Raw genomic sequence first — 23,895 nt, forward strand, 5'->3', positions numbered from 1 at the left:
CCCCCGCAGGGGCTCCGCCCCCCAAAATTTTTTTTTTTTTGTGACTTTTTTTTTCAAAAAAAAAAAAAAAAAAAAAAAAAAAAAAACCCGGGACAAATACTAACAGAGAGGGTGAACAGCATTAGCCCACGTAGACTGAAATATTATATTTATTTGAATACTAATCTGCACAGAGTACATAGTTTGCTTACTGAGTTTGGTCTTGTTTCAGTTGCAGTTCTGTTTGGTAGATTTTCCAGGAGTGTTTGGTTCATTTGTTATCTTGTCCAATAAAAATGAAAAGCTTGGCTGAAGTTTTGTAGGAAAGTTAAAAGAAAGCCTGCTTTTTCAAAATTAGTAAACATGAAGCTTCTCTTATAAACATTAATGCAAGCAAATTTATTAACATAGAAACAATTCATATTCACCAAATTAAGCTATTAATATATTAAATTAAGCTAAATTAAGATATGAGGGTCTTGATAACAAATCAAGATCCATTTGGGAGTCAAAAGAGCTGACTGAACAGAACCACAGTTTGGACCACTATGTGCCATATTATGCTATTCTATGCTATGCTACACATTAGTACAGTGTGCTGTTCTACAAATTACTGTCTGTACTAAGCTACACTAGAATACTACTAAGGTTATACTACTCTGTACTGCACTGCACTATATGCTTTGCTGTAATTTACTGCACTGTATTGTGCTATACTATAGTAAACTACACAAGTCGTATGCTACACTGCATTATGCTATGCTACATGATACAATGCTATACTATGTTATACCACTTTGTACTACACTGGCCTACAGTGCCCTATGCAAAACTATGCTATAGTATAGTACTTTCTCCTATCCTCTACTATCCAATACTATAGAAAGGTATTGAATACTATCCAATACTCGCTATGCTGTACTGTACTATTCTATACTATACTACAGTATATCTATTTCTGAACAACAAATTCACAGATTGCAGCTCAAATCTCCCTACATTTTCATGCTTCATGTGTTTGAGGAGTCGCAGCTCTCTGTAGGCTCTTTTGGCAAAAAGTTTGGACTGGAAGGGCCGGTGGAGCTTCTTGATGGCCACCTGTGTCCCTGAGCGCCGGTCCCAAGCCGAGCTAAAGAAAAACAAAAAAAGAGTAAAGCACAGATAGAAATGGAGGTATTATTGTTATAAAAGGTTTTATTTTCCTCATTACACAAACATTTAAATCAAAGTTCACTTCAGAGAAACTTTTACCAATATTATTGTTCAACCCCTGAAACCTTCTCTGCTCGGTCACAGTGTTTGCAGTGGGAAAAAGGCAACCTTTGTCATCTAAGACAAAGTAGTGGAGCATTCATCGCACTTAACTGAGTCTCTGACTTCTCATAAACAATGAGGGTGGAAGGGAGGTTCTTTGTTGACCCTCATCCACTCTCACACAATGCAGAGGGGCCCCGCAGAGCCAGCTGTGGCCAAAAAGTGACCAAAGCTGCAGCTTGACTTGGATATAACAGTAAATCTTAAATCTTATCATAAGTCTCAAAGAATCAGGATAACTGAAAACATACAAATCTATTTCTTGTTCACTACTTCTGGGTGAAATACAAATGGTGTATTCCAGTATTACTTTCAGTTTAAGTGCCAAGTATTTCTTTCACGTTTCACTTCTTTGAAATAAAATAAAAAAATAATAAAATAAAAAAAAGACATGGCCGCAAACTATTAAAAATAAGCAAAATATTCCAAATGATTATTTTGTCTTTCTGAAAGCTCCTTCCTTTCTGAACTCACCACACGGTTCCGTAGGCTCCGGTGCCGACCTGCTTTAAGTCCCGGTACCTCTCCGGCACTTCCCACACGGTTCTGTTCACCTCGTGCCGGTAAAACCCCGTCCGGGACCGCGCAGCTATGGCCATACCGCTGAGGTGAGGATGTGGACCGGATCCCGGAATCTCATGAGCGGAAATAAAGTTTGTACCGCAGAAGTTCAGGAGCGCAGTCCGAAACCGAAGCAGAGAGTCAGCGGAACATTCCTCCAGATGGACCAGCTGACAACTGGAGCACACACACCCCTCCCCCCGGAGCGGGTGGACCCCAACACGGCCACTCGGTCACATTGTCTGCCCGGCTCCTGGTCGCCCTGGGCAGTCCATGGGTGTGTCTACACGGTGGGGGCAACATCTGCCCATCCGAGGCCAAACAAAACCCCAGAGATCACACAGCCTCTGTCATCTAATAATAACACTCACTGATCTGGTTCAAGAAATTGTTTTTTTTTTCTTAAAGTAAATTCTTATTTTTTATAAAGTGACCATATTGGAATAAATTAATTCAAAAATATTTCCCAAAAGGAAACTGAATGTTTTTGCAACTTATATTACCCAGAGTTCTTCAAAGAGTTGCTGTAGATACTGATGATAGATGCAACAGTAGCAAGACCACTAAAAATAAATAAATAAATAAAATTCAGATTTTTTTTTTTTGTCAGAATCCTGACTTTTTTCTCTGAAATTTAGTTGAGGGATCTCCTGTAGCAGTCAGTATCACAGTGTCTGAAGAAGCCTCTGAAGTGTTCAGCTGTTTGGCACAGAGTGTTGTGGGATTGGTTAAAGGTTTGTGGACTTGTCTTTTGCTGAAATGTGCTCTGACAGCGTTGATATTTTACTTCAACTAATACACAATTTTTACTTTTGAAGTGTGCTTATCGCATGCAGTGAGGGATTACAAAAATTTGTTTGATTCTTCACCAAACACCTGAACACATGAACTCCTCTACTTAGCTATGCTTTACCATATTATACTACAGTCGTCTATGCTAAGTTGTGCTGTACTAGGCGATTATGTTGTAGTGTTTGAAGCAATTTTGTACTTCAATGTTCATATTCTCTATTTTATGAAATTTAGGAATCTGCCAAGTTTTTGAAAATTCTTTTGCAGCATAATACACCTTGTTTTTTATATATGTTTTTTATAAAAGGTTTCCCACTGTAACAAACTTTCCTGAAACTTTAACTTACATTGACCAACAAGAAATTTAAATCTGGACTTTTAAGAATACATTTTCTTTATTAATACAGCCAGAATACATAAAAATCACTGAAAATATTTGGTGCAAAAAAACAAAACAAAACAAACATTAGTATTTATTCTGTTGAAGCTTAAACTTCCATAACTATCTGTTGATAAAAGAGCTGACATTCCTTGCAGTGATCTGAAACCCAAACAACTGAATCACATGCCAACATGTATTCAAAGTCACCACTAAGTTTTAACAAACCTACGTACAGTAAACATATACATTCAGTATGTAGCTGTTATTCAAGTCCACCACAGATACATTAACATAAACACATCATGTTTAAACATTCAGACTTTTAGTGCTCAGACGGAGATCGTTTCGATTTACTAGGACAATAGTCTCAATATTTTTCATCCGGTGTTAATGGACAACTTGCTGAAAATGCTACATGAAAGCAAAAGAAATAATAATAAGAAAAAACATTAAAAAAATAAAAAAATTTTGGACTGTACTTGTAAACATAAGCTCTTTATGCTGCTAATTTAGCAATATGTAAATGATACTGGGTCAGTGAATTTAGCCAAAAGCACAGTTTGATTTTGTGCATTTGGATAAAAAACAAAATGGTAAATTACAGATTACTCTAGATTACAGAAATGCCTGAAATTCTAAAACTGTAATGCTTCTAGTTACAGTACAACAGATTTAAACCCAATGAGCTAACAAAGCTAACACTAGAAAAATGTTAGCATTTTAGCTAGCCTGTTGGGCAACGTGATCGGGGTCTTTTAAGCAAACTCATTAGCATTAGCTTCTGTAAAAATCTTAGCCAAGCTTGGTCTAAACTAAGAAATACAATTAACAAAAATTTTAATGAACAAAGATTTGTTCTAGGCATGGGCCAGTTACTGGTATCAAGGTATATCAAATATTTCATATTCAAGCTGCTAAAAGTTTCTCCCATTCTGATTTAAAGTTTTTTATAATGATATGAAAAGACGGTGTTTTATTCAGATGTGGTGTTATTTCAGTCAGCTCGGTCAGCTGGCTGAAATAAAACTACTGTACTTTACAAGAAAAAACACATTTGGCAATTTGGAAATACTTACAGTTGTTGATAGTTGGGGTAGTACAGGCATGCTGTTAAACTACAGTGATTTTTTAACATGATTTAGAATTACACAAGCGGCTGTAGATCTCTCGACATTATGGTGTAAACCTGTTTTTATAAATACCAAACAAACTTTTTTCCTATTAATAAAAAGGTGCAAAAGACTAGAAGAGAAAAGTATGCAGAGTGGAAAGCAAGGCAGCACCAGACATCACTCTTTTTAGGACTATTTTAAACAATAGTCATAAATTTACAAGCAGGATGTCCGGCTGGCCATCTGACTCATCTGATTCATTTACCACATATTTGTTCTACATTTTGAAAATAGTCTGTTTACCAAAAATAATAAGTATATGCTGTATTATACTACTGTAATAATCAATATGCCATGTTATTTTGTTTGAAGTATTTCGATTGTACTTTGATAGCTGACATGTAACAACTAGATAATGATATGAATTTTTATTTCTGGTGACAAAATTTAGGAATCCACAATATATATTGGTTTATATGCTGATGTTGATCATTTTTAACATGATCTGATGAGTGAAACTGGGTTGATATTAATGACTGATTTTATTTCCGTCTTGTTTGTGTTTCAGAAGCAGGAGGTTGGTCATGTGGGATCTGTTTGGTTATGTGACAGTGAATGTGATGCGTCGCACTATTATAGGACGTTTCCATATTGTTTCAATCCTTACTAAATATCATTGTTTATATATTGAACATTTTAAACAGAGAGACACTGTGGTATTTTTATGACGTTTATGATGTAGAAGAGGGTGAATCTCACACTAGCCCATCCCTAGCAAACTCTAGAAGGGCCCTAAAATATTGTAATCTTCCACCTGCTTTAGAAACCTCACGTATTGCAGTGTAGCCATTTGTTTTTGTGAACAAATGGTCCAAACAAAACTCCAGTGTGCAGCAAGACACGGACGACGGGCTGTGACAATGTGCACATGCACCGAATACACGCGTCTCATGCATTTCAATTGAGGGTTTGCATCAGATGATGTCGGGCAAAAATATTGCGCTAAGGATGAAAGACAGAAACGGATTTAAACAAAGTCGACAATGCTTTGACCCTGACCCTCTATTTTCTTTTAAGACCTTCTTTTAGACATGGAGGGCACAAACAGAGCTTTATGGTGGCCATAAACAGCCAGAACGTTGCATTGTTTGATTGATCCCCACATTATATGAGACTCCTGTACTTTATTGGATAGATACGGACTGAGGCTGTTTGCAGAATTTAACATTAATCAATGTAAACTCACAAACGGGCAGTAATGATAGCAAAGCAGCCAAAGCTAACAGGTGACCAACAATCAGCCGCCAGCAGGACGTGTATGAGAGCGAGGTTCCAGAGTAAACACACACCTGCAGCGCCGTCACACTCTTCCAGCTTTGGCATATATTCATTACCTTGCTAATAACAGCACAGTTGGTGTTCAGGTGTAAATAGGCAGGAGAGACGAAGCAGTAGTTTGTTTGACTGAACAAGTTGAAAATTCTGCTATTGTGCATTATAAACATAGAGAGATTACAATACAGTACCGGTTATAAGACACGACTGTAAAATGAGAATAAATCATGCTTCAGTGTAACGCAGGCAACCTTTAACCTTTAACCTTCTGGGTCCCTCTACTTGTTCTTTGTGGGCTTTTTTTTATTATTATTTTGTTTAGGAAAACCCGCAGCCTGTGTTACACATGACCAGGTGAAATCTTTATCACCTTACCTTTAAAGTTTTTGATAAATCAAATATCACAAACTGGGTTCCTTCTAATATTTGTGTTGCCATTGACTACCATTCAAACGCCATGTTTAGAACACACTGCCAATGAAATCTGAGTGTAGTTGGAGTTTAGTTTTTATTCTCCCTGGTGTTGAAATTCTTTCATAATTTTCTTGTTGTGTAAATCGATCAATTTCATAAACAGATTTGGGGGAAAAATACGACTGTGTGGGTTTTTTTTCCTTAAAAAAATTAGAAATTTAATTACTAAAATAGACATTTAAAGGGTTAAAATTCCCAAACCTTTATAACTGTTATTACATGATGAGAATTGAAGTTATAAATGGCAATAATATTTTTAAAAAATGGTTGATTCATGAAATTTCTCTGTCATTTTCTAAACGTATTCGGTGGCGAACCAAACCAAGGGACTCCAGAAGGTTAAAGATGAATCCCATAAATGAAAGCACTAGGTTCATGGAACTGATGGGTGATATGTCCCTGACGTTGCTTTGGAAATCCTAGTGTGCGTATTTATACTTTTGTCTTTACCGTTCTCTCAGCCTGTACGCACAAATCTGCAACCCAAAGTTCCTCCCCCCACCAATCCTTTCGGCACCCAAACGGTTTCTCATTTCACCATCCGTCAGCAAAAATGTAACAGGAAGCGACTTTCTGCTGCAGAGATGTCCTTTTTAACACCATCCCAATCACGATCCCTGCGGCCGGTTTGTGCGTCTGGTCCCCATGGAGACCGCCGTTGCCCTTTCCACGTCAAAAACAATCAAACACAATTAATGTTGCTTTTCTCCACGGTCTGTTTTGCATCCAGTGAGTGTGTGGTTGTTGGTCTGGGTGGCGGTGGAGCAGAGGGGGCCTTACTGCTCCACCTGGAGGCTGTCTGTCTTACTGCCCGACGCCTTAAAGCTGCTCACCTCTTCGAACACCAGCTCTACAGACAGACAGGAGCAGAGGGGGAGAGAACATGTTAGGAAATGATGGTGAGGGTTTTAGGTACAGGCATTTTGCAGTCATTTTGTTTTCATGTCAAACGTTTTGTCACATTACAGCCACAAACTGCAATTGAGACATCTAACAACTTTCTTTAAAACCATGACTTTCTCCTTGGCTCTCCTCCAGAAATGCCAGAGTGCGACGTACTGCCCACTGACTACTGCTACTCTCACTCAAAGGGTGGCGCCAAAGTCACATCAGATGAAGATCAGGTCACAAGGAGAAGAAGAAAATCAACAGAAACGCTTGTTTGAACGAAACACAAAATCGCAGTAAAACACGATGGAGGTTTGTGGTCTTAACATGACAAAATGTGAATAACTTCAAGGGGTGTGAAAATATTTGCAAAGAAATTGCGAAGTTAGAGGAGGGATATTATGTATTTTCCACGCCTGTGAAACAATTTTAGAGCACATTCAAGTAACTGTTACCTTCAGCTGTTATGAAAAGTAAGAAAATATCAAAAACAACTTCAAACACATTTGTCATATCTGACTGCTGGAAATTGGTGTCTGTCTCTTTAAGAAGCTTATATCCTTTCCAACACTCGTCACTACAATGCTTCTCAATAATGCTGTTTGCAGCCATTCGGCTCAGCAGATCCGCAGTTCCACCAGGTGTTTGGTAATTGCTGCTGCCGCTAGTCTAAAGGAACTGTGTGGGGGAGGGGCTGGAGCTCGGCTGGGGACTGAGCTCCACAGTGGAGCTTTGGGTAAAGAGGCGGTGCATTGCATGAACAGGCATTAGGGCACACCTTAATGGTTGCCATGGGAGATTCAAGGATTCCTCAAAATGAACAAATGAATCAAAGCAACCTCCATGTGTTTGATGGGCTATTTTGCAAAATACTGATTTTAATTTCAGGTCTGAATTTGTAAAAAGCACAAAGCTGTCACCTTTCCACTCCTCCAGAGTCCGGTCCTTGCTCTCCAGCGTTTGGTCGTAAGGCGGAGCCTCCGGCTCGTCATCTGGGTCGTGGTACTGCGAGAAGTAAGGGTGGGCCAGGGCCTCGCTGGCCGAGATCCGCTCATCACAATCCAGAACCAGCATGCGCTTCAGCAGGTCGATGGCTGCCAGGGTGACAGGAACAGGAAGGTAAGTGGAGGAGGGTTTGGCCGTGGCTCACCGACGGTACGGACAGAGCAGCTGGTGTCACAAAAATCAGATCAGGCTCTCAATGGTTTTCTAACAAGCTGAGAATGTTGGATAATTGAATCTGTGGTGCATCACCAAGTGGGTTTGCTCCCCTGAAGATCTTTTCCATGTCTTGTTGGGGCATGAAGGGAAGAGACTGGATGTACTTCTGGGCCTGCAAACAGAGAGCAGCGTTCAGCACTCCCACATACTGACTGGTCAATCAGCGACTCTGTGAACCGAATGTCTGATCACTCAGATCACACTGCTGTGGATGAAAATAACAGCACAGAGTTTTTATTTCCCCGTCTGCTCCCAGTCGGTTCATACTCACGTGTTCGGAGCAGATCTTCTTCAGCAGGTCTGGTGTCGGAGTGCCAACCACCTCCATGATTCTCTTCAGCTGGTCGATATCTAACGGCAGGAGGAGTTAAAGAGTTTCCTGTTTCTGCTTTCTGTCAACTTACAGGTTTCAGATCAAACAACTTTTATTTATAGACAGAAAAAATGTTTTCAAATGATGATTCCACATATCAAGGTAAAAAAAGAGGATTTTAACCAACCTTTGAATAGAAAAATTGGTTCTTGAATCAAAGTTGTGACCCTAAAATTCAAAATGAAATTACTAAAGACTTGCTACTATGCACTTACAGCATATGGCAGGCATATTCCTTAAAACTATCTTAAGAGTCATCCCAATAATCTGGGAATATTTACAATGGTTGGAAATGGAAAGTCGGCACAGAAACAGGCCTAAAAGTCATGCTGTGTGAATGTTGGATGTTCTGGGTTCTAGTTTGACCTCCTGTTCTAGAACGTCATCAGATTGTGGGATGATGTGTTGCTTTTTCAGATCTTTTAGCCGAACTCGGGTTCCCATAACGGATCTGTTTAAGTGATTCCTTGAGGAAATAGTTTTACACGGCGCAGCCTGAGTCTTTATAGAATATTGACACAAACTCTGCAGACAGCTTTTTTTTAGGCATTGCAAGTTACCCAACACTCAAAGATCAGACGATATAATTAAATTTAGCTCAGTTCTTTGGCTCTGAATAGGAAACTCTAGATAATTCAGCCTTTTGTTGTCGCTGCTATTCATTCCACGTAGTAGCAGAGCTCCATTTCTGAAAGAGCAAGGATTGTAATGCAAATCCGTGAGAGATCTCTGTGCCTCAGAGAGGTTCCTGTGAAGTAGAAAGAGGACTCATGCCAAGACGGTAAAGGATACAGTCAGTGCCGGGGAATAAAACTTTTCCTTTCAGCAATTCTCCCATGATACAGCCCACAGACCAGATATCAACTGGAACAGAAACCAAAGATCTTCAGTCAAGCCGTCTTCAAAGACTTCACTTCCTGAATGTCTGCTGTGTCAGAGCTGCTCACCATTCTGGTTGTAGTGCATCCAGTTCAGCATGATCTCTGGTGCTCGGTACCAACGTGTCGCCACATATCCTGTCATCTCATCGTCCGTCTGTCTGGCCAGTCCAAAGTCAAGAATCTGTTGGGAATAGAAGAAGCTTTTACTTTATGGTCCACAGAGGCTCCAGTAGAAGTTGCAGCGTTGACGTGAATGTGGATCTTACCCTGAGCTCACAGTCTTCGTTCACGGCCACGTTACTTGGCTTGAGGTCCTGAAAAGGGACATTAAAACACCAGTAAACATCAGTAAATTAAAAACAAATAAGGTCATAATGGGCTGAAGATGCTGATTTAAATTAAATATAGAGTGTACCCTGAATAATATATATAGGAATACATGAGACCAAAACGGGCATAGCTCTTTATTTTAATGGTTCAAACACCAAATACACCTTAACATGCATTAATATGCATATGAATGGATATTAGTATGTATTAATATGCATAATTTGTTAGCCACCTTGGTGCTACTGCAGAAGCTAACATCTCCAGTTTCCTTAATGCCTCTCTAGGCGTTTCAGCCAATCAGCAGCAAGGAAAACACATGGCACTCTTGAATTGGCTGAATTCTTCAGATCAGCCAATAGGTATTTCTGCTTCTAAAGTTGATGTGTCTTTCAACTGTTTAGGCGAATTTTCCAGGAATAATTTGGAGTTACGCTCCACAGAAAAATGTGTTAATCAGCAAATCCTGGACAACTGAAGCATGAATAGACAGAGGTCCAGTATATCTAACACGCCATATAAAGAGTTAAGCATTTCTAATGAATTATGGATTCTATTTCACATTGACTTTAAATGACCTTTTTTTTTTCTTTAGATTTCACCTTCTTTCCATCGATGGGAATTTTGGTTCCTGTTGGACCGATTGATTCTAACTAAAGGAGGAACTTGAACTCCTGATCAAATCCAAGCTACAAAGAGCAAACCGCCGCCAGTAGACATTAATAAATTCATATTTATAACCACATTTCCTTTTAGTAAAATACGAGTTTAACACAATTACCAAACACTGTTAAAGTAAAAGTTTTAAAAAAGAAATTTAACTTTAATTATAACATCTAAAATATGTTCAGAAGCTCATTTTCCATGAACCATGAGGGAGAATAAACACAGAGTGAAGTCACATGCCTGGCCCCATAAGGGCTGATTACACAACCAAACAGATGTGACAATAAAAGCAACAGGAAATTTTACTCCTTGAGCTCATTTCTTGTGTCATAAATAGAGCAAATGCTACTGATTAGAAAAGAGGATATGATAATTTCAGTGCAGATGATCTAGGTCGGCATGTTGCCAGGATACCACAACAAACTAAATATCTAATTAGGCAGGTTCTCAATGCCAGGACAGTTTGGCCTGTGCATAGATGCAGGTATTCACTGAAGTTCTTACAGCCCTTCTTGAATGTTGTACATTTATTATTTTAATTGTGAGAATGTAGCAGAATAAAGACTCAACATTACCAGAAGAAAGCCTCAAAGTTAAGAGAAAAAAAAAAGTGTAATAAAAAATAAATCTTTTGATAGAGTTAACAAGAATCTGATGTGACCAGCTGGTCTAGTCCAAGGCTCTTTCTTCAAACAGACTCAGTCATTTCAACAATCATTTCAAAGTCCTGCTACTGATAAGAATTTGATGCTAATGTGTTAAAAGATTAAATGTTTCCTTTTCTGTAAAACTGATACCGAGGATAACTTCACATATTCAACATTCCTCATTTTAATTTGAAATTATTTTTTATGGACAAATTGTCATAATATTACAACTTAATGCTCCTAATATCTTTAATAACATTATGACTTTATTTTCACTATGTTATGACTACTCTTGTATAATTATGACTTTATTTTCCTAATATTATGATTTAGGTATTGTAATTAACTTTTTTTTTTAGCCTGGCCTAATAATCCATCGCACATTATCATTCAGCCCCTGTTACTCGGACACCACCAAGGAAGGTTTCAGTGACTCCTAACCGTTTTCACTCACTTCACTGATACATTTCCATCACATAAAATCCTGTCAGAAACACCGGAGCAGAGCAGACCGAGCGTCTGGTTCTACATTTAGACATCTATCTTTTGAGTTTCTCACCAAACCAGGACAAGAAGCAGGAACTCACCCGGTGGATCAGTCCAGCTGAATGGATGTACTGTTCAGCCGGCGGCGGGGTGGGGCAGGAGGGCACGGGAGAGAGGACATAAAAGAGGCAGAGGTCAGAGAGCAGCTCACCACATTAGTTTCTCCTTACAGGCAGACTGCTTTTGTCTTCGCCATGGTAACGGGCTGAGGCTGAATAGAGCGCCTCTTTACAGCTGCCTGTCTGAGCAGCTGGGCTCGTTCGGTTCCTCTAACCTTCACGCTACCTTCTAAACAGAAATATAACTTCTTTCAACATAGAAACCTCAGTCTCTACTTCACTGCTGATGGACAACCAGTTAGCTTCCTGATGATGTGTGGAGGAAACGTCTTTGCTCTTGGTTACCTTCAGGCCGCGAAGCAGCTGGTAAATTAGGAACTGCACATGCTCGTCCGACAGCCTCTGAAACTTGACGATGTTGTTGAGGTCTGCGCCCATCAAGTTGGTCACCAGGTAGCTGAAAAAGCAAAGATGGATAGGGGTGGGGGACTTGGTGATGCTGCCATAGCAACCGTCAGAGATCTCTGCAAGCCTTTAATCCCCTTCAGGTCAACCCCACGTCCATCCACATGCATAACAGCTGCTCCACCTGAACAGCTTGTGGGAAATACCAAGTGAAAACGGATTTACAGCTCGTTGAAGTCTTCTAGAGTCCCCGCCGGCGTGAAGACGTCCAGCAGCCCGATGACCTGCAGAGACACAAGCCGAGACGTAGGTCTGTCTATTCGGGTAGGGGTGTTTTAACATTTTCTTCTTCTTCTTTTTTTTTTTCACTAACGTTCTCGTGTTTCATGTGCTTGAGAAGCCGGAGTTCGCGGTACGAGCGGCGGCTGTGGATCAGAGACTGAAAGGGCCTGGAGAGTTTCTTCACCGCCACCTTCTGCCTGGAGACCACGTCATAAGCCGAGCTGGGAGGGAAGACAGACGCAAGAAGCTCTTTATTCAAATGATCCTTTCTTTTACTGTGGCAGAAAAATGTAGTCGTAGCACTGATTGAAGGGGTGTGCATGAGACTGACGTGACATAAATATAACTGTCATGAACATGAAGGAGTCTTCATGAATGTTTATGACTGTTGTCATGAAGTGTCGTTCTGTAAATAATGACACTTTTAATGCAAAGATTAAATACTTAATGGACTTTTAATGCAAGTTTTCATGTAATTTTTCTTAAAAGTGCCACTATTTAATGAATGATGCAAGCTTGACACTTTTAATGCAACTTTTATTACAACTTTGCATTAAAATGTCATTACTTACAGAATTATACTTCATGACAGCAGTCATAAACACTCATGAAGACTCCTCCATTCCCATGACAGGAGTCTTGTCATGTTTGCAAAACAGCAAGAAACCTGTCCAAACCAACCAGGCCCTGTGTGAAAAAATAATCACACCCCAAACGTAATGACTGCTGGTGGAAAGTGGGTCAAAAGGGAAAAGCAAAGCAGATCTGTAAGGGGATGAAGACTTTTTCACTGGGACCTGGAGGTAGAAAGAGGTTCCTGATGGGTGAACCTGGAATCAGCTGGAGCTGGGTGAGTCTGCGCTGGATCAGGTGGATAATGGGAGACAGGCGGGCGGAGGCACACGGAGAGAAAGAGGATGCGGCGCAACAGAGGAAACGAGGATGTAACACATTATTCAAGTTCTGCTGGTTTATTTATTTTTTCCCCATTTTCCTCTATTGAACTGAAAATGTCCAACCACGTAACAACCGCTAAGCCCTGCTGCAGCCGCCATTGTTGAGCTGATGTCTGTTCAAGCCTGCCAGCTTTGTTTTGACTCAGTCAATACAGGCATCAGACAGGCAGGCAGGAAGGGAGGGTGAGGGTTGAGAAACGCCAGCAAGCATGATGGAAACAGAGCGAGAGAAGAAGTGAAACTTGTGAAATGTGATTATCTAAACAAAACTAAACAGAGACAACAGGGGAGATGCTACGTCATTTCCCTTAAGAAACAAAACAAAGCAAACAAAAGACAGCTCATATAATTTTCTACAGTAACTTAATTTCCTGATGGTCTGTAATGTGAACATGTTTGAATAAATGGCTGACTGTGGTCCTGAATCACCTGCTGCCAAGCCTGATGTCCACAGTCCAGCCGGGACGTCCAGCCGGGACGTCCAGCCGGGACGTCCAGCCGGGACGTCCAGCCGGGACGTCCAGCCTGCTCCATCTGACACCAGCCAGGCCTCACAGACTCACACATACCTTTTTACTCTGCCAGCTTCCATACAAGGGCCTCAGCACCCCACTGTCAACACACACACACAGGAGCCACTGATTTCTGTTCTTCTCTTTTATTTCAGCTTCATTTCAACATCCTCAGACTTCAAAATGGAACAGGAGGCGCAGGAGGAGCAACTAATGTCTGCTGCAAAGAGAACTATTTTTAACCAGGCCTCCTCATCTGTTAAAATGATTGATTTAAATATATAAAGAAAAAATTTGCATTATTGTTTGCTCATTCAGTAAATGAACAAAACGCCGACCTGTTATCTAGAATCCGTGACATCACCAAATTTTCCACATTTAGACATCCGTAAAAAGTCTTACATTCATGTAGCTGAAATTAAGACCTTAAAATGTCTTAAATTCATTAAAGACAATTTGAGTTGGCCTCAAACACACCATAAAATACGTATAATCACAAGTCGTAAATAGTGTTGTGGGAGGACTAGTCTATGCAGGTTTTTTCTCACAGGACTTTTCTATTAGGCATAAGTTTGAGTCACATGCAGATTTCTTCATGGCATTCTGTCAGGTTAAAAGCTGCTAGTTCATCAATGGTTTCCTGGACAGCTTGCCTCTGTTGCCAGCCCCTACAAGGCTAGATGCATTCTGTGCAAAAAAGCTTGGCACTGCGAGGGTTAAGGCTGCAGAGAGCCATATGCCGTATGAGAAGCACAAAGCTGCTGCCAAGAGCCACAAACAGCCACTAAAAGATCCCAGAAATTTCCTTGGTATATTTCTGTCATGATATGTGTCTTAACTTTTATTCATAATGGTCTTAAAGTCTTAAATTTGAAACCTGCATTAATTCTGTTAGCTACCTTCTGTTGTTGGTGACTCGTTTAAATACCAGCAATAAAGACAATCAAAGAAATTGAAATATAAGCCTAGCCTTGCTACTGCTAGTTCAGTTAGCTTAGCATACATGTAAAAACTTAGGAACTTCACCTCTAAACACATACACTGCATTTCATAATAGTCTGCTAAAGCAGGATGTGACAGTTAGTTGAGTAACCAGAGCAACTATTTGTTAGAAATTCAGACTGAGACCTGGAGTTAGATGTCAAGTTTGAGGGAAGAAATATTTTCGTCCATCTTCCATTTGGTTGATAAAAAGTGGTTGATAAAATTGATAATTTATCCTCCTATGCAAAATGTCATAGGTATTGCCTTCTATCTAAACAACAACCTGGTTAAAGAATTACAAAGATTCTTTTATTCACATAAAAATGTGAATAAAAAGTTACCTTACAATGAAGCTTCTTCCAGCTTGACCTTAAACACTTTTACTTAGGCTAAATTTGAGCACAAAGTATGTATGAAAAAAGTCACATTCTCTAAATATTCTCATTTGCTCAAATGGATATCCATAGATGATTAATATTTGGACAGATTTCATATTGTCTGCACTCTCCAAACAGCAGCTTGAAACATTTATCTTTATGATTGTAACTTTTATGTCTTCTTCACGGCCCTGGTCCACCTGTCAATAAACCTCTACTGCAGTTATGTCATTAAAACTTCAAACAGGGTCAGAAAACTCTGAACTCATTTCTCAAACCAGTTCAGCATATGTTTAATCAATAATTGTGGCAAAAACATAATAAACAAAGCAATATATTTAATTAATAGCTAGTCTGGTTCAAACTCAGTCTCTTTCTGTCTTAGTGTCTTCTGAGGAAAAGTAAATATTCAGTTTGTTTACAGCTTGATGACATGAAGCTGAAAAGACAAGAAAGCTGAATTAGAAACAATATAACAGCTTGCAGTCCTTTAAAGTTTTTGTCTCGCATCTCATCAAAATTCGGGAAATGGCGCATGTTTAATTATTAAGTGTGTTTTGTATTTATAACAATACTTCCTGTGGCATTCAGGCTCTGTGCTTCTAAACTATCACTACAGCCAATTCTGCATTCTGTCCTTTTATTCTTCACAGAGAACAGGGAATATATTCTTCAGCTTTCGTTTTGTCGAGTTTTATTAAATATCCACATTCTTGACCTGAGGTCAGCAGTTTTAAGCGGATTTCAAGAACTCCTTGTTACTTTATTTTGATAAGTAATAAGAGATGTTAAAATGCCCTTTAAGAAGCAGTACTTATGCTAACTTCCATCACTTCTACGTTTTGCACCCCCAACTCCCATCCCCCCCTTCCTGTGTTGGTCAGACCCTACCATGAGAAAATTGGCGACAAAGGCTAGAGATCAAAATTAGAAATGCAAAGAAGCTAGGGTAGAGTTCAATTATATCCCTGACACAATAGTGCTTCTCCCATATTTATTTGGACATGTGGGAAAATTCCACAGCAAGTACACCACAGCTTCCATCCACTGCAAAAGCATCTAGACATATACTGAAATATTACAATAAATAATAAGCAATAACATTACTTAATCTCCTCATGAAAACTATGCAAACACTGGTGAAGACTCACTTTCCCCTCTAGATACCACATACTTGAAAATAAAAGTGAAACTGACAGCATGACCAATTTTCTGATTTATTGGGTTAATCTTATGACCCTTGAGGTCAGCATTAATATTTCCTTACCATAGAGTCAACTGGCCCTTCAAAATGGAGAAAACAATACAATGAAATAGTAATGTTACAGCTAAAGTAATGTACCCCACTTTTTATCTCAAAACACACACACACACAAACACACACACACACACACACACACACACACACACACGCATACACACACACGATTCAATCAGTAGCACATCAAAATGGACAAATATATTTTAAAGATGTTACAGGGCTTGATATTGAATAAGATCTGTCTAATTTTAACTCCACGTAGCATGTTTTTAAGCATGCTAATATACACAATAAGATAGGAAGTTGTGGGAAAGACTCTACAGTATTTCAACTCCAGAGATTTAAGTGACATGACTCTAAAACCAGTAGCATTTAACCTAATTAAAGCTATGTCTAGGTTTTATCAGCAATGAAATAACATGTGAACATGTGAAGCATTATTGTAGCTGACTATATTTGGCCGACATAGGTGGCAAAACTGTTTTAGCTAGCAAAAAGCAGTGGGATGGTGGAATAATCTAGCTAAAACCAATTACTTTACTGAAAACAAAGGCATAAAGAAGTACAAAAATTGGAAAACAGCTTTATTTATTACAATTAATTGGATTATTACCATATTTAAGGAGTTGGATAAAACTGGATAAAAGTTAGCTAAACTCCTGAACCACATGGCTAAAAGAACTTATAAATAGATGCAATAAGCTGAAGACATTTAAAAGGGTACCATCTTACTGATTTATTGGTTTGAAAAGATAACTCAAAGTAATAGATTAAAATATAATTGTGCAGTTTGAGGTTGGCTAAAACAATATTAGCATGGCAAGCTAGCAAATGCTACAAATTGCTAATGCAGTGTTTCTCAACCCTGGTCCTCACCGCCCCCCTGTCCTGCATGTTTTAAGTATTTTCCTTCTGCCACACCTGAACTGTACCTCTGGGTGATTAACAGGCTTCTGCAGTACTTGATGGTCATGCAATCATTTGAATCAGCTGTTCTAGAATAGAGGCACATCTAAAACATGCAGAGCAGGGGGGCAATGAGGACAAGGGTTGAAAAACACTGTGCTATCATATACCAGCAGAACTGCCAACTTTTTGGATAAAGCTAAAGTATAAATCATCAAAATAGAGTAGCAAAAATAGAAACGGAAAAACAATTCTGAAAAGTACAAAAATACATTTAAACTTGTACAAATATGCAAGTTTAAGTGTACAATGGAGTAAAAGAAAATTGAACAAAAAAAAACAGTTTGATCTAACAATTAATGACTATTAAAATCTTACAATAATAATTACAAATATGATTATTATCATTGCTAAACTGCAAGTGGTAAAAAAAATGGCATGTTAATCCAGAAACATATGATAGTGAATCTGAGAATAGCAAGATTTATTTTAATAATTCAGAAGCTTCTCAAGATTGTAATGGCATCTGGCCTGATGTCTGATAAAGACTCGTCTTTTTTATCGTTTAACCTTTTGTCACATCAAAATGAGTTTTGCTGCTACATAAATACACAAATTGGTCATACTCTTAAGATAAAGTCATAAAAACAAATTACGTCTTCTATAATTCAAGTGTGTAAATCAAACTAATGACATCCTATTAGATATAGAAATATGCAAACATATCTAATATGATCTGCTGGTTCCAGTAAGGACCGCCTGGGAGTCTGCAGTAAAACAAAACTGACCACTAAACTGTATTATTTTCAGTGTTAATTCTATATTACTCCTACACTATATTTACTGTTGCTGGTAAATAAAACAGTCTTTGCAACTAATCATCCTATTTTGTTACTGGAGAAGAAAAAACTTTATATCCCTTGCAATGGGCAGCAGTAGAGGTCACATGGCCACATTTATATCCAGTCTAAAAACATATTTTGGGATTGTGTTCCCTGAATGCTAAACAGCCTTTGGCAACATATTATTTTTGTCCAAGAAGATCAGCTCCAAATTGAGCAAACCGCTTTCATACCTTGAGGACACAAAGATATGCTTGATGAGTTTGTGCTGTGAAAGAAATACTTCCAGAGACAGATAAACTGCAGCAGAAGTCGTGATCCAGCCATACATTTTTAATCTGCTGCTATTTCTGAGCACAACTCTGAAAGCTGCAAGATGCAAAACACCAGAATTACGAAGCAAACAGAGAAGCATGCCAACGATCAGATATGACAGACGGTATTTTTAGTGAAGTCATGCTAGCAGTTTGTGAGCTGTTGGGATCAAAGCTGCTGTCTTAGCATGCAGCCACAGGATTCGTTAGGTGTGGCCAAACAGCCTGAGTTTGTGTGTAATCTGACCCAATCCATCATCCCACACTGCGGAATCACAGGTCCTGTTACACTAATGAAACTACTCCATGTACCTCTTTGACAAAAAGATGCCTTAAATTGGGACTGAAAAGAAGAGAGGAGAATTAAGAGCTAATGCCCACATATCGCTTAAACAATTACACAGTGTTCACATTACAAGCACAGATTTGAATGTGTTTTATGGATACGTGTTTTCTTTAAAAATCAAAATCTGAAAAATGTGGCATGCATTCATAATCAATCTCCAAAACTTAATGCTAAACGTTGACTGAGCCATTCTGACACATTAAAGTAGACCTAACCCCCTAACCCTAACCCCACCTGGATTTCAAGACTTTTTATCCTCTAACATGTTTTTATCCAGGATAGCCTTGTAGTTAGCTCCCTCCATCTTCCCATAAGCTCTGAACAGCTCCTCCCTCGCCGCTGAAGAAAAGCACCCCAACAAGATGCTGCTGCCACCATGTTTCACTGTGAAAATTACAAAAGTCCAGTTGTACGCCAATGTTGCGGTTTGCTGTGTTCTCATGACTTGCAGTAAGCTGCAAACAGGTCTCACAGCGTTTTACAAAATGTTTTTTTTTTTTACATAAAAAGTGAAGCTCAAAATTTTTTCTTATCCTATAATCACATTTCCTTACTGGCTGGGATCTGGCCACCCCTATAGAACATTTCTGGGGACGCCACTGGCTTTATCACACCTTGGCGTTCTATCATTTTTTATGTGTACTTTCTAAAAGAAAAACAATGTTTTTTATTCTTAAAACAAGAACATAAAATCTCCTTTTCTTCCTTTAGGTAATCAGCTGGTGTAGCTTAATGAACACAGTTCAAGGAGTATCACCGTGACATATTGCCATGGCAACGACATACCACTAGCTAATGAAGTATTTGCCCTAATATGAAGCAGCTGCACGGTTTTACAGGGCAGGAAACAGAGTGTGTGAAGGTGGCAAAGCAAAGAAAGTGCTGGATGATGATGATGATGATGATGATGATGATGATGATGATGCAAGCAGCTGGATTCCTGGGTATCAGCCTGGCTGTGATGCTCAGGCGGGGACCTGCAGGGATGCAGCTGAAAATAAGAGGCTGAATCAGGGCATGTATGGGACCAGGAGGGAACTCCGGTTTCATTCTTTAAATCCCCTTCGTGCACTAACATCTATTTATCTTTGTTTGTGAGCAGTAATAGTTCACTCTTTCCTAAAATTCAAAGGAATAAAAGCAGAAAGTCCAGATCAAAGCTCATGTCTGCTGCATGACTTCCAGTAAACATTGTGGCGGCGAAGCCTCGCCCCTCCACACCGCGCCGCGCCGCACCGCGCCGCACACCAACACTCACCACACCGTGCCGTAGGCTCCAGAACCCACCGGCGTCAGGTTCTGGTACCGCTCCGGAACCTCCCATACGGTCTTGTTCAGCTCCTGCCGGTAGAATCCCGGTCTGGCTGACATTTTTTTTTTCTCAACCGGCTTCAGAAAAGGAAGAAAGGAAAGAAAAGAGAGGTGGAGGGGGGAGAGCAGAGCCGAAAATAGGTAGATATGGACCGCCGTCTGTTGCCCGAGCCGAGCCGAACTGCTGCTGCTGCTCCCCGGCCAGTCAGTCAGTCAGTCAGCGCCTCTCTGTCTCACCCCTCCCTGACTTCCTCACTCTCCCAGACACCGCCCCCAACCCCCACCATCCACTGGAGAAACTCATTACACAACAACCAGTCATTATATTATATTATATTATATTATATTATATTATATTAAGATGTTGTAAGTCACATTTCATCCAAGTGTTTTCGGTTTCTGATTTATTCATTTTATTTAGGTCTTTTATTTAATTTTATTGCTTAGTTTACTTACCCAAATCTACCCCCTCAATTACAAAGGATTGTACGGTGATGAAAACAATATTACGCATGGTTTCAGTGTTGGGTCTATGACGAGCCGTCACAACCGGGAGAGGCCCATGGTAACTCTGGAGGAGCTGCACATATCCACCGCTCAGGGGAAGACATTTATCGACAGAACACGCTTTGGTTAGAAGAACGCTGGTCAGATGAGAACAAAGTTGACTTTCTGTTGCCTACATGAAAAAAGCTTGTGAAACATGAGGAGAAATACTGAGCATTTCTTTAGATGTTGATTAAAAACAGATTAAGCTATATTTATGTACCAGTCTATACCTAAAGATAATTCAGAATTTACTGTATGGCAAGACTTGAAAACAGACACCAGACACTCTCCTCCTAAAGAGTGACATGGGAAAAATGTCACTCTTTAGGCATGCAAGGTCAGAGACAAAAGGCTGGGAGCTGTAGTTGTTACAAGAGGCGCTTCTCCACATTTTTACTCTCCAAAAGAGAACGAGTCCTGCAGCCTGCAGTGACTTCATTGACTGGAGAGAATAATGTTAACTAAAGGAGCCATCGTCTCAAAAAGTCACTCGTATTCCTTAAGAAAAACAAAGTGGCATGATTCTCAGTCTTATGACTGAATAAGTATGTTATTAATGAAACACTATCTCTTCAACTGAGATAGGTTTACTATCTGATTTTACCAGAAGTGAACAAAATCAGCAAAATCAAGAATAGCTAATTTAGCCAAAAAAACAACTAATACATTATTACATCATTATTAATAAAAGACTACATCATTATTAATCAAAGAATAACATAGGTTATTACATTATAATATATCATATTATATTGTGTATATTGTATTGAATGAAGTTTTATTTGTGGCCAGTAGGGGGCAGTAGTAATCAACCCCACCGTTCAATCATCAAATGAGGTAAAACAAACAAAAATACAGGTTTCTAAGGTTACACATTCTACAAAATTCACATATTTGTCTATCTATATAAACTCCCAAAAATAAAAAAATAACTAGGTAAATCCTGAAGTCGGAACAAATCAGTGTGTCTTTATTTTCAGTTTTATCTCTGATAGTTGTTAGTTTTATCATTTTAAATTTCTCCGGACGTATAACATCATGTAAGATGATGTTATACATCATCTTACATGATGATGTAAGATGTAGGCTGGAAGATCTTTTGGATCTTCCAGCCTGGAAGATCTTTTGGATCTGATTTTAATGAATTGCTGTAGTACCTTATGAAAGATGTATATGGGCCAAAAGGTTATTATACCGAACCACGGCAGAATACAGTTTCTGTCCATTTCGTACAATGAAATATTTCAGAAAATTATCAGATTTCACAATACAATGACTGTTTTCTATGAGGTTAGGTATTATTTGCTTGTGTGCCACTATGTCACATTGGATATGAACCCTGTATTGCTGCTCCAGTGCAGAAAAAAACAACTCAGCATATCAGCTAAGCCCAATGTAGACAGAATGGATCGTTGGTCTCAATAACTTTGCTGGTGTTCTCCAGGAACTGCTGTAGTGCAGGTATTAATGTTTCCCTTAATTCTGCTAAGAAATACCCAGAAACAGCAAACAGAACATAATGTGTGTTCCTATTCAGGAAGGCTGAATTATCTGACCATCCAGGTCTCAGTCTCTCGCGGCGACCATCTCTGATAAGATCCCTTTCGTTGCACATTCTGGGAGAATAAATATCTTTGAAGAAAAGATAAGAAAACACCACCTCTGACTGCACCTGTTGTGCAGTCAGAGGTGGTGTTTCTGTAGCTCTGGTATAAGTCATTAAGGAAACTGAGGAGGATGCTGTTGATTGATTTCTGGTATTTTGACGTAGCGTAGCTAAAATATCGCATCTTCCAGGGGTTGATTGTAAACTAATCAGGGACAATGACCAGATGTCATATCAAACTTTCTGGTGGTCTTTGCCAGTTAGGGCAGACTGTGAGCAGAGCCACCTTGACCGGTTGCCTGTCTGAGGAACACCTTCAGCTCTTCACTGGAGAGGTTCCAACCTCCCTTCCACGCCTTTGTTTGCATTTGGAAGAACATTGTGATGCACAAAAGATCCCATTTCAAACGCAGTGTGAATGGATCTGGTTCAGGAAACAAGACAACACAGATTCTTGTCAAGTCTTCCAATTAAGTCATTCACAGACATCCCGAAGACCTTGGTATTGGTCTCAGTCACTTGAACTTCAGATTTTTCTTCAACAAAGACCCTGGCATTTGGTAAACCCACCCAGCTGGGGAAGCTTTGGTCTGTATCCTGTGTAAGTCTGGAAATGTTGGATATTCAGTTTCAGAGACATGTGATGGCATGCCATGTTGCCTGTATCAACAGTCTAGGTAAGTAGGACACCTCAGGATGCTGGTAACTTTCTGGGTCACATACAGCTGGATGTCAATATCCACACTGTATCATTGGTGGAGCAGTGGGTGGAGAGACAAGCTGAGTAATCCATCATAACAGTGTTAATGCTCTCAGTACATCAGAGAGAGTGGTGTAGTTCACCTGGCTGCTAATCTGGTCTATTTAGCCCAGAAGCAGGCACGGAGCTATAGGGGGGCCCGGGCCTGGAGGTGCCAGAGAGGGAGGAATGGTTTCAAGTCATTGAAATATGTGATTATAGATAGAGAAAGTGCGCCCTCGCCTGTTGAGAAGGGTGTATTTAATGTTAAATACACCCGCCTCCCCAATCCGCTCAACAGTTTCAGTTTCACTCCACGTAAGGGGCCCGGTGATTCCTTAGGGGCCCGATGATTGGTTAGGGGCCCGGTAATTGGCCCCGCCCCCCGGCCCGACGCTGACTTGTTCCGCTAGTGCCCAGAAGTAAAGGAAATACAGCTGGATCGTCGTCACATGTAGAACAGAACCAGTGCTTGTTGGTTCTGACCCGTTTCCACTGTGAGAACAGCTGAACTGAGTTTCTGGTTTATCAGATTCACTACTACAGAAAAAGTCTGAATGCCGCTGGTTTAAGGGTTTAACTAGATGCAGCCAGATTATTGGAGTGTGTTAAAAATATTTCTTCCTCTAATACATTTTGTTTCTGATTTATTAAAGTATATCTGTCATTTTAAATGTGAAAATTTGTTTTAAAGGTTTTCTTTGTTGCCATATGTGCCCAATACACTTTCATATTTTTTCCAGGGCAGGTGGTTGTCTAATAATTAATCAAATCAAGAATTTAAACTGGAATCATTTTCTTTCATTTCTGGCCTTATAAACATTTTATAGTTACTCCTGGAGTCTACGTTTCATTTTTCAGCTTTCTTGGCCTCTAAAATGATGGAAATCTAACAGTAGGGGGCGTACTGTTCCCATGTTTTGGATTTGACTCTTATCTTTCTTTAGA

At 39.5% G+C, this 23,895-nt stretch overlaps 2 protein-coding genes across 2 annotated transcripts; both read right to left on the reverse strand.

Moving 5' to 3' along the window:
- Window positions 1-891: 891 nt before the first annotated feature.
- On the reverse strand, window positions 892-2,114 carry LOC106938138 (mitogen-activated protein kinase 12-like). Its single transcript, XM_015020006.1, has 2 exons — window positions 1,768-2,114; window positions 892-1,108 (listed from the first exon to the last, which is right to left on the reverse strand). Exons 1-2 carry the CDS (start codon window positions 1,890-1,892, stop codon window positions 916-918), a joined length of 318 nt encoding a protein of 105 aa, XP_014875492.1. The 5' UTR covers window positions 1,893-2,114; the 3' UTR covers window positions 892-915.
- Window positions 2,115-3,863: 1,749 nt separating this feature from the next.
- mapk11 (mitogen-activated protein kinase 11) lies at window positions 3,864-20,288 on the reverse strand. The gene is made up of 12 exons (XM_015020008.1): window positions 20,001-20,288; window positions 12,336-12,465; window positions 12,188-12,246; window positions 11,903-12,014; window positions 11,540-11,569; window positions 9,579-9,626; window positions 9,379-9,493; window positions 9,224-9,295; window positions 8,330-8,409; window positions 8,092-8,170; window positions 7,758-7,931; window positions 3,864-6,799 (listed from the first exon to the last, which is right to left on the reverse strand). The coding sequence occupies exons 1-12, from the start codon at window positions 20,111-20,113 to the stop codon at window positions 6,726-6,728; spliced, it is 1,086 nt and encodes a 361-aa protein (XP_014875494.1). The 5' UTR covers window positions 20,114-20,288; the 3' UTR covers window positions 3,864-6,725.
- Window positions 20,289-23,895: the final 3,607 nt, after the last annotated feature.

This window comes from Poecilia latipinna, unplaced genomic scaffold (genome assembly GCF_001443285.1).
Source record: "Poecilia latipinna isolate Pla-1442-1.1 unplaced genomic scaffold, P_latipinna-1.0 Scaffold2517, whole genome shotgun sequence".
NCBI classification, from domain to species: domain Eukaryota; kingdom Metazoa; phylum Chordata; class Actinopteri; order Cyprinodontiformes; family Poeciliidae; genus Poecilia; species Poecilia latipinna.

Excerpts from the sequence above, each read along its gene's own strand:
- LOC106938138 (XM_015020006.1), bottom strand. The coding sequence starts at position 1,892 with ATGGCCATAGCTGCGCGGTCCCGGACGGGGTTTTACCGGCACGAGGTG. Across the intron at positions 1,109-1,767 it reads GGAGCCTACGGAACCGTGTG|CTCGGCTTGGGACCGGCGCT; the intron begins GTGAGTTCAGAA and ends GTTTTTCTTTAG.
- mapk11 (XM_015020008.1), bottom strand. The coding sequence starts at position 20,113 with ATGTCAGCCAGACCGGGATTCTACCGGCAGGAGCTGAACAAGACCGTA. Across the intron at positions 12,015-12,187 it reads CTAGAAGACTTCAACGAGCT|CTACCTGGTGACCAACTTGA; the intron begins GTAAATCCGTTT and ends TTGCTTTTTCAG. Across the intron at positions 8,410-9,223 it reads TTTATTCCCCGGCACTGACT|ATATCGACCAGCTGAAGAGA; the intron begins GTATCCTTTACC and ends TCCTGCCGTTAG.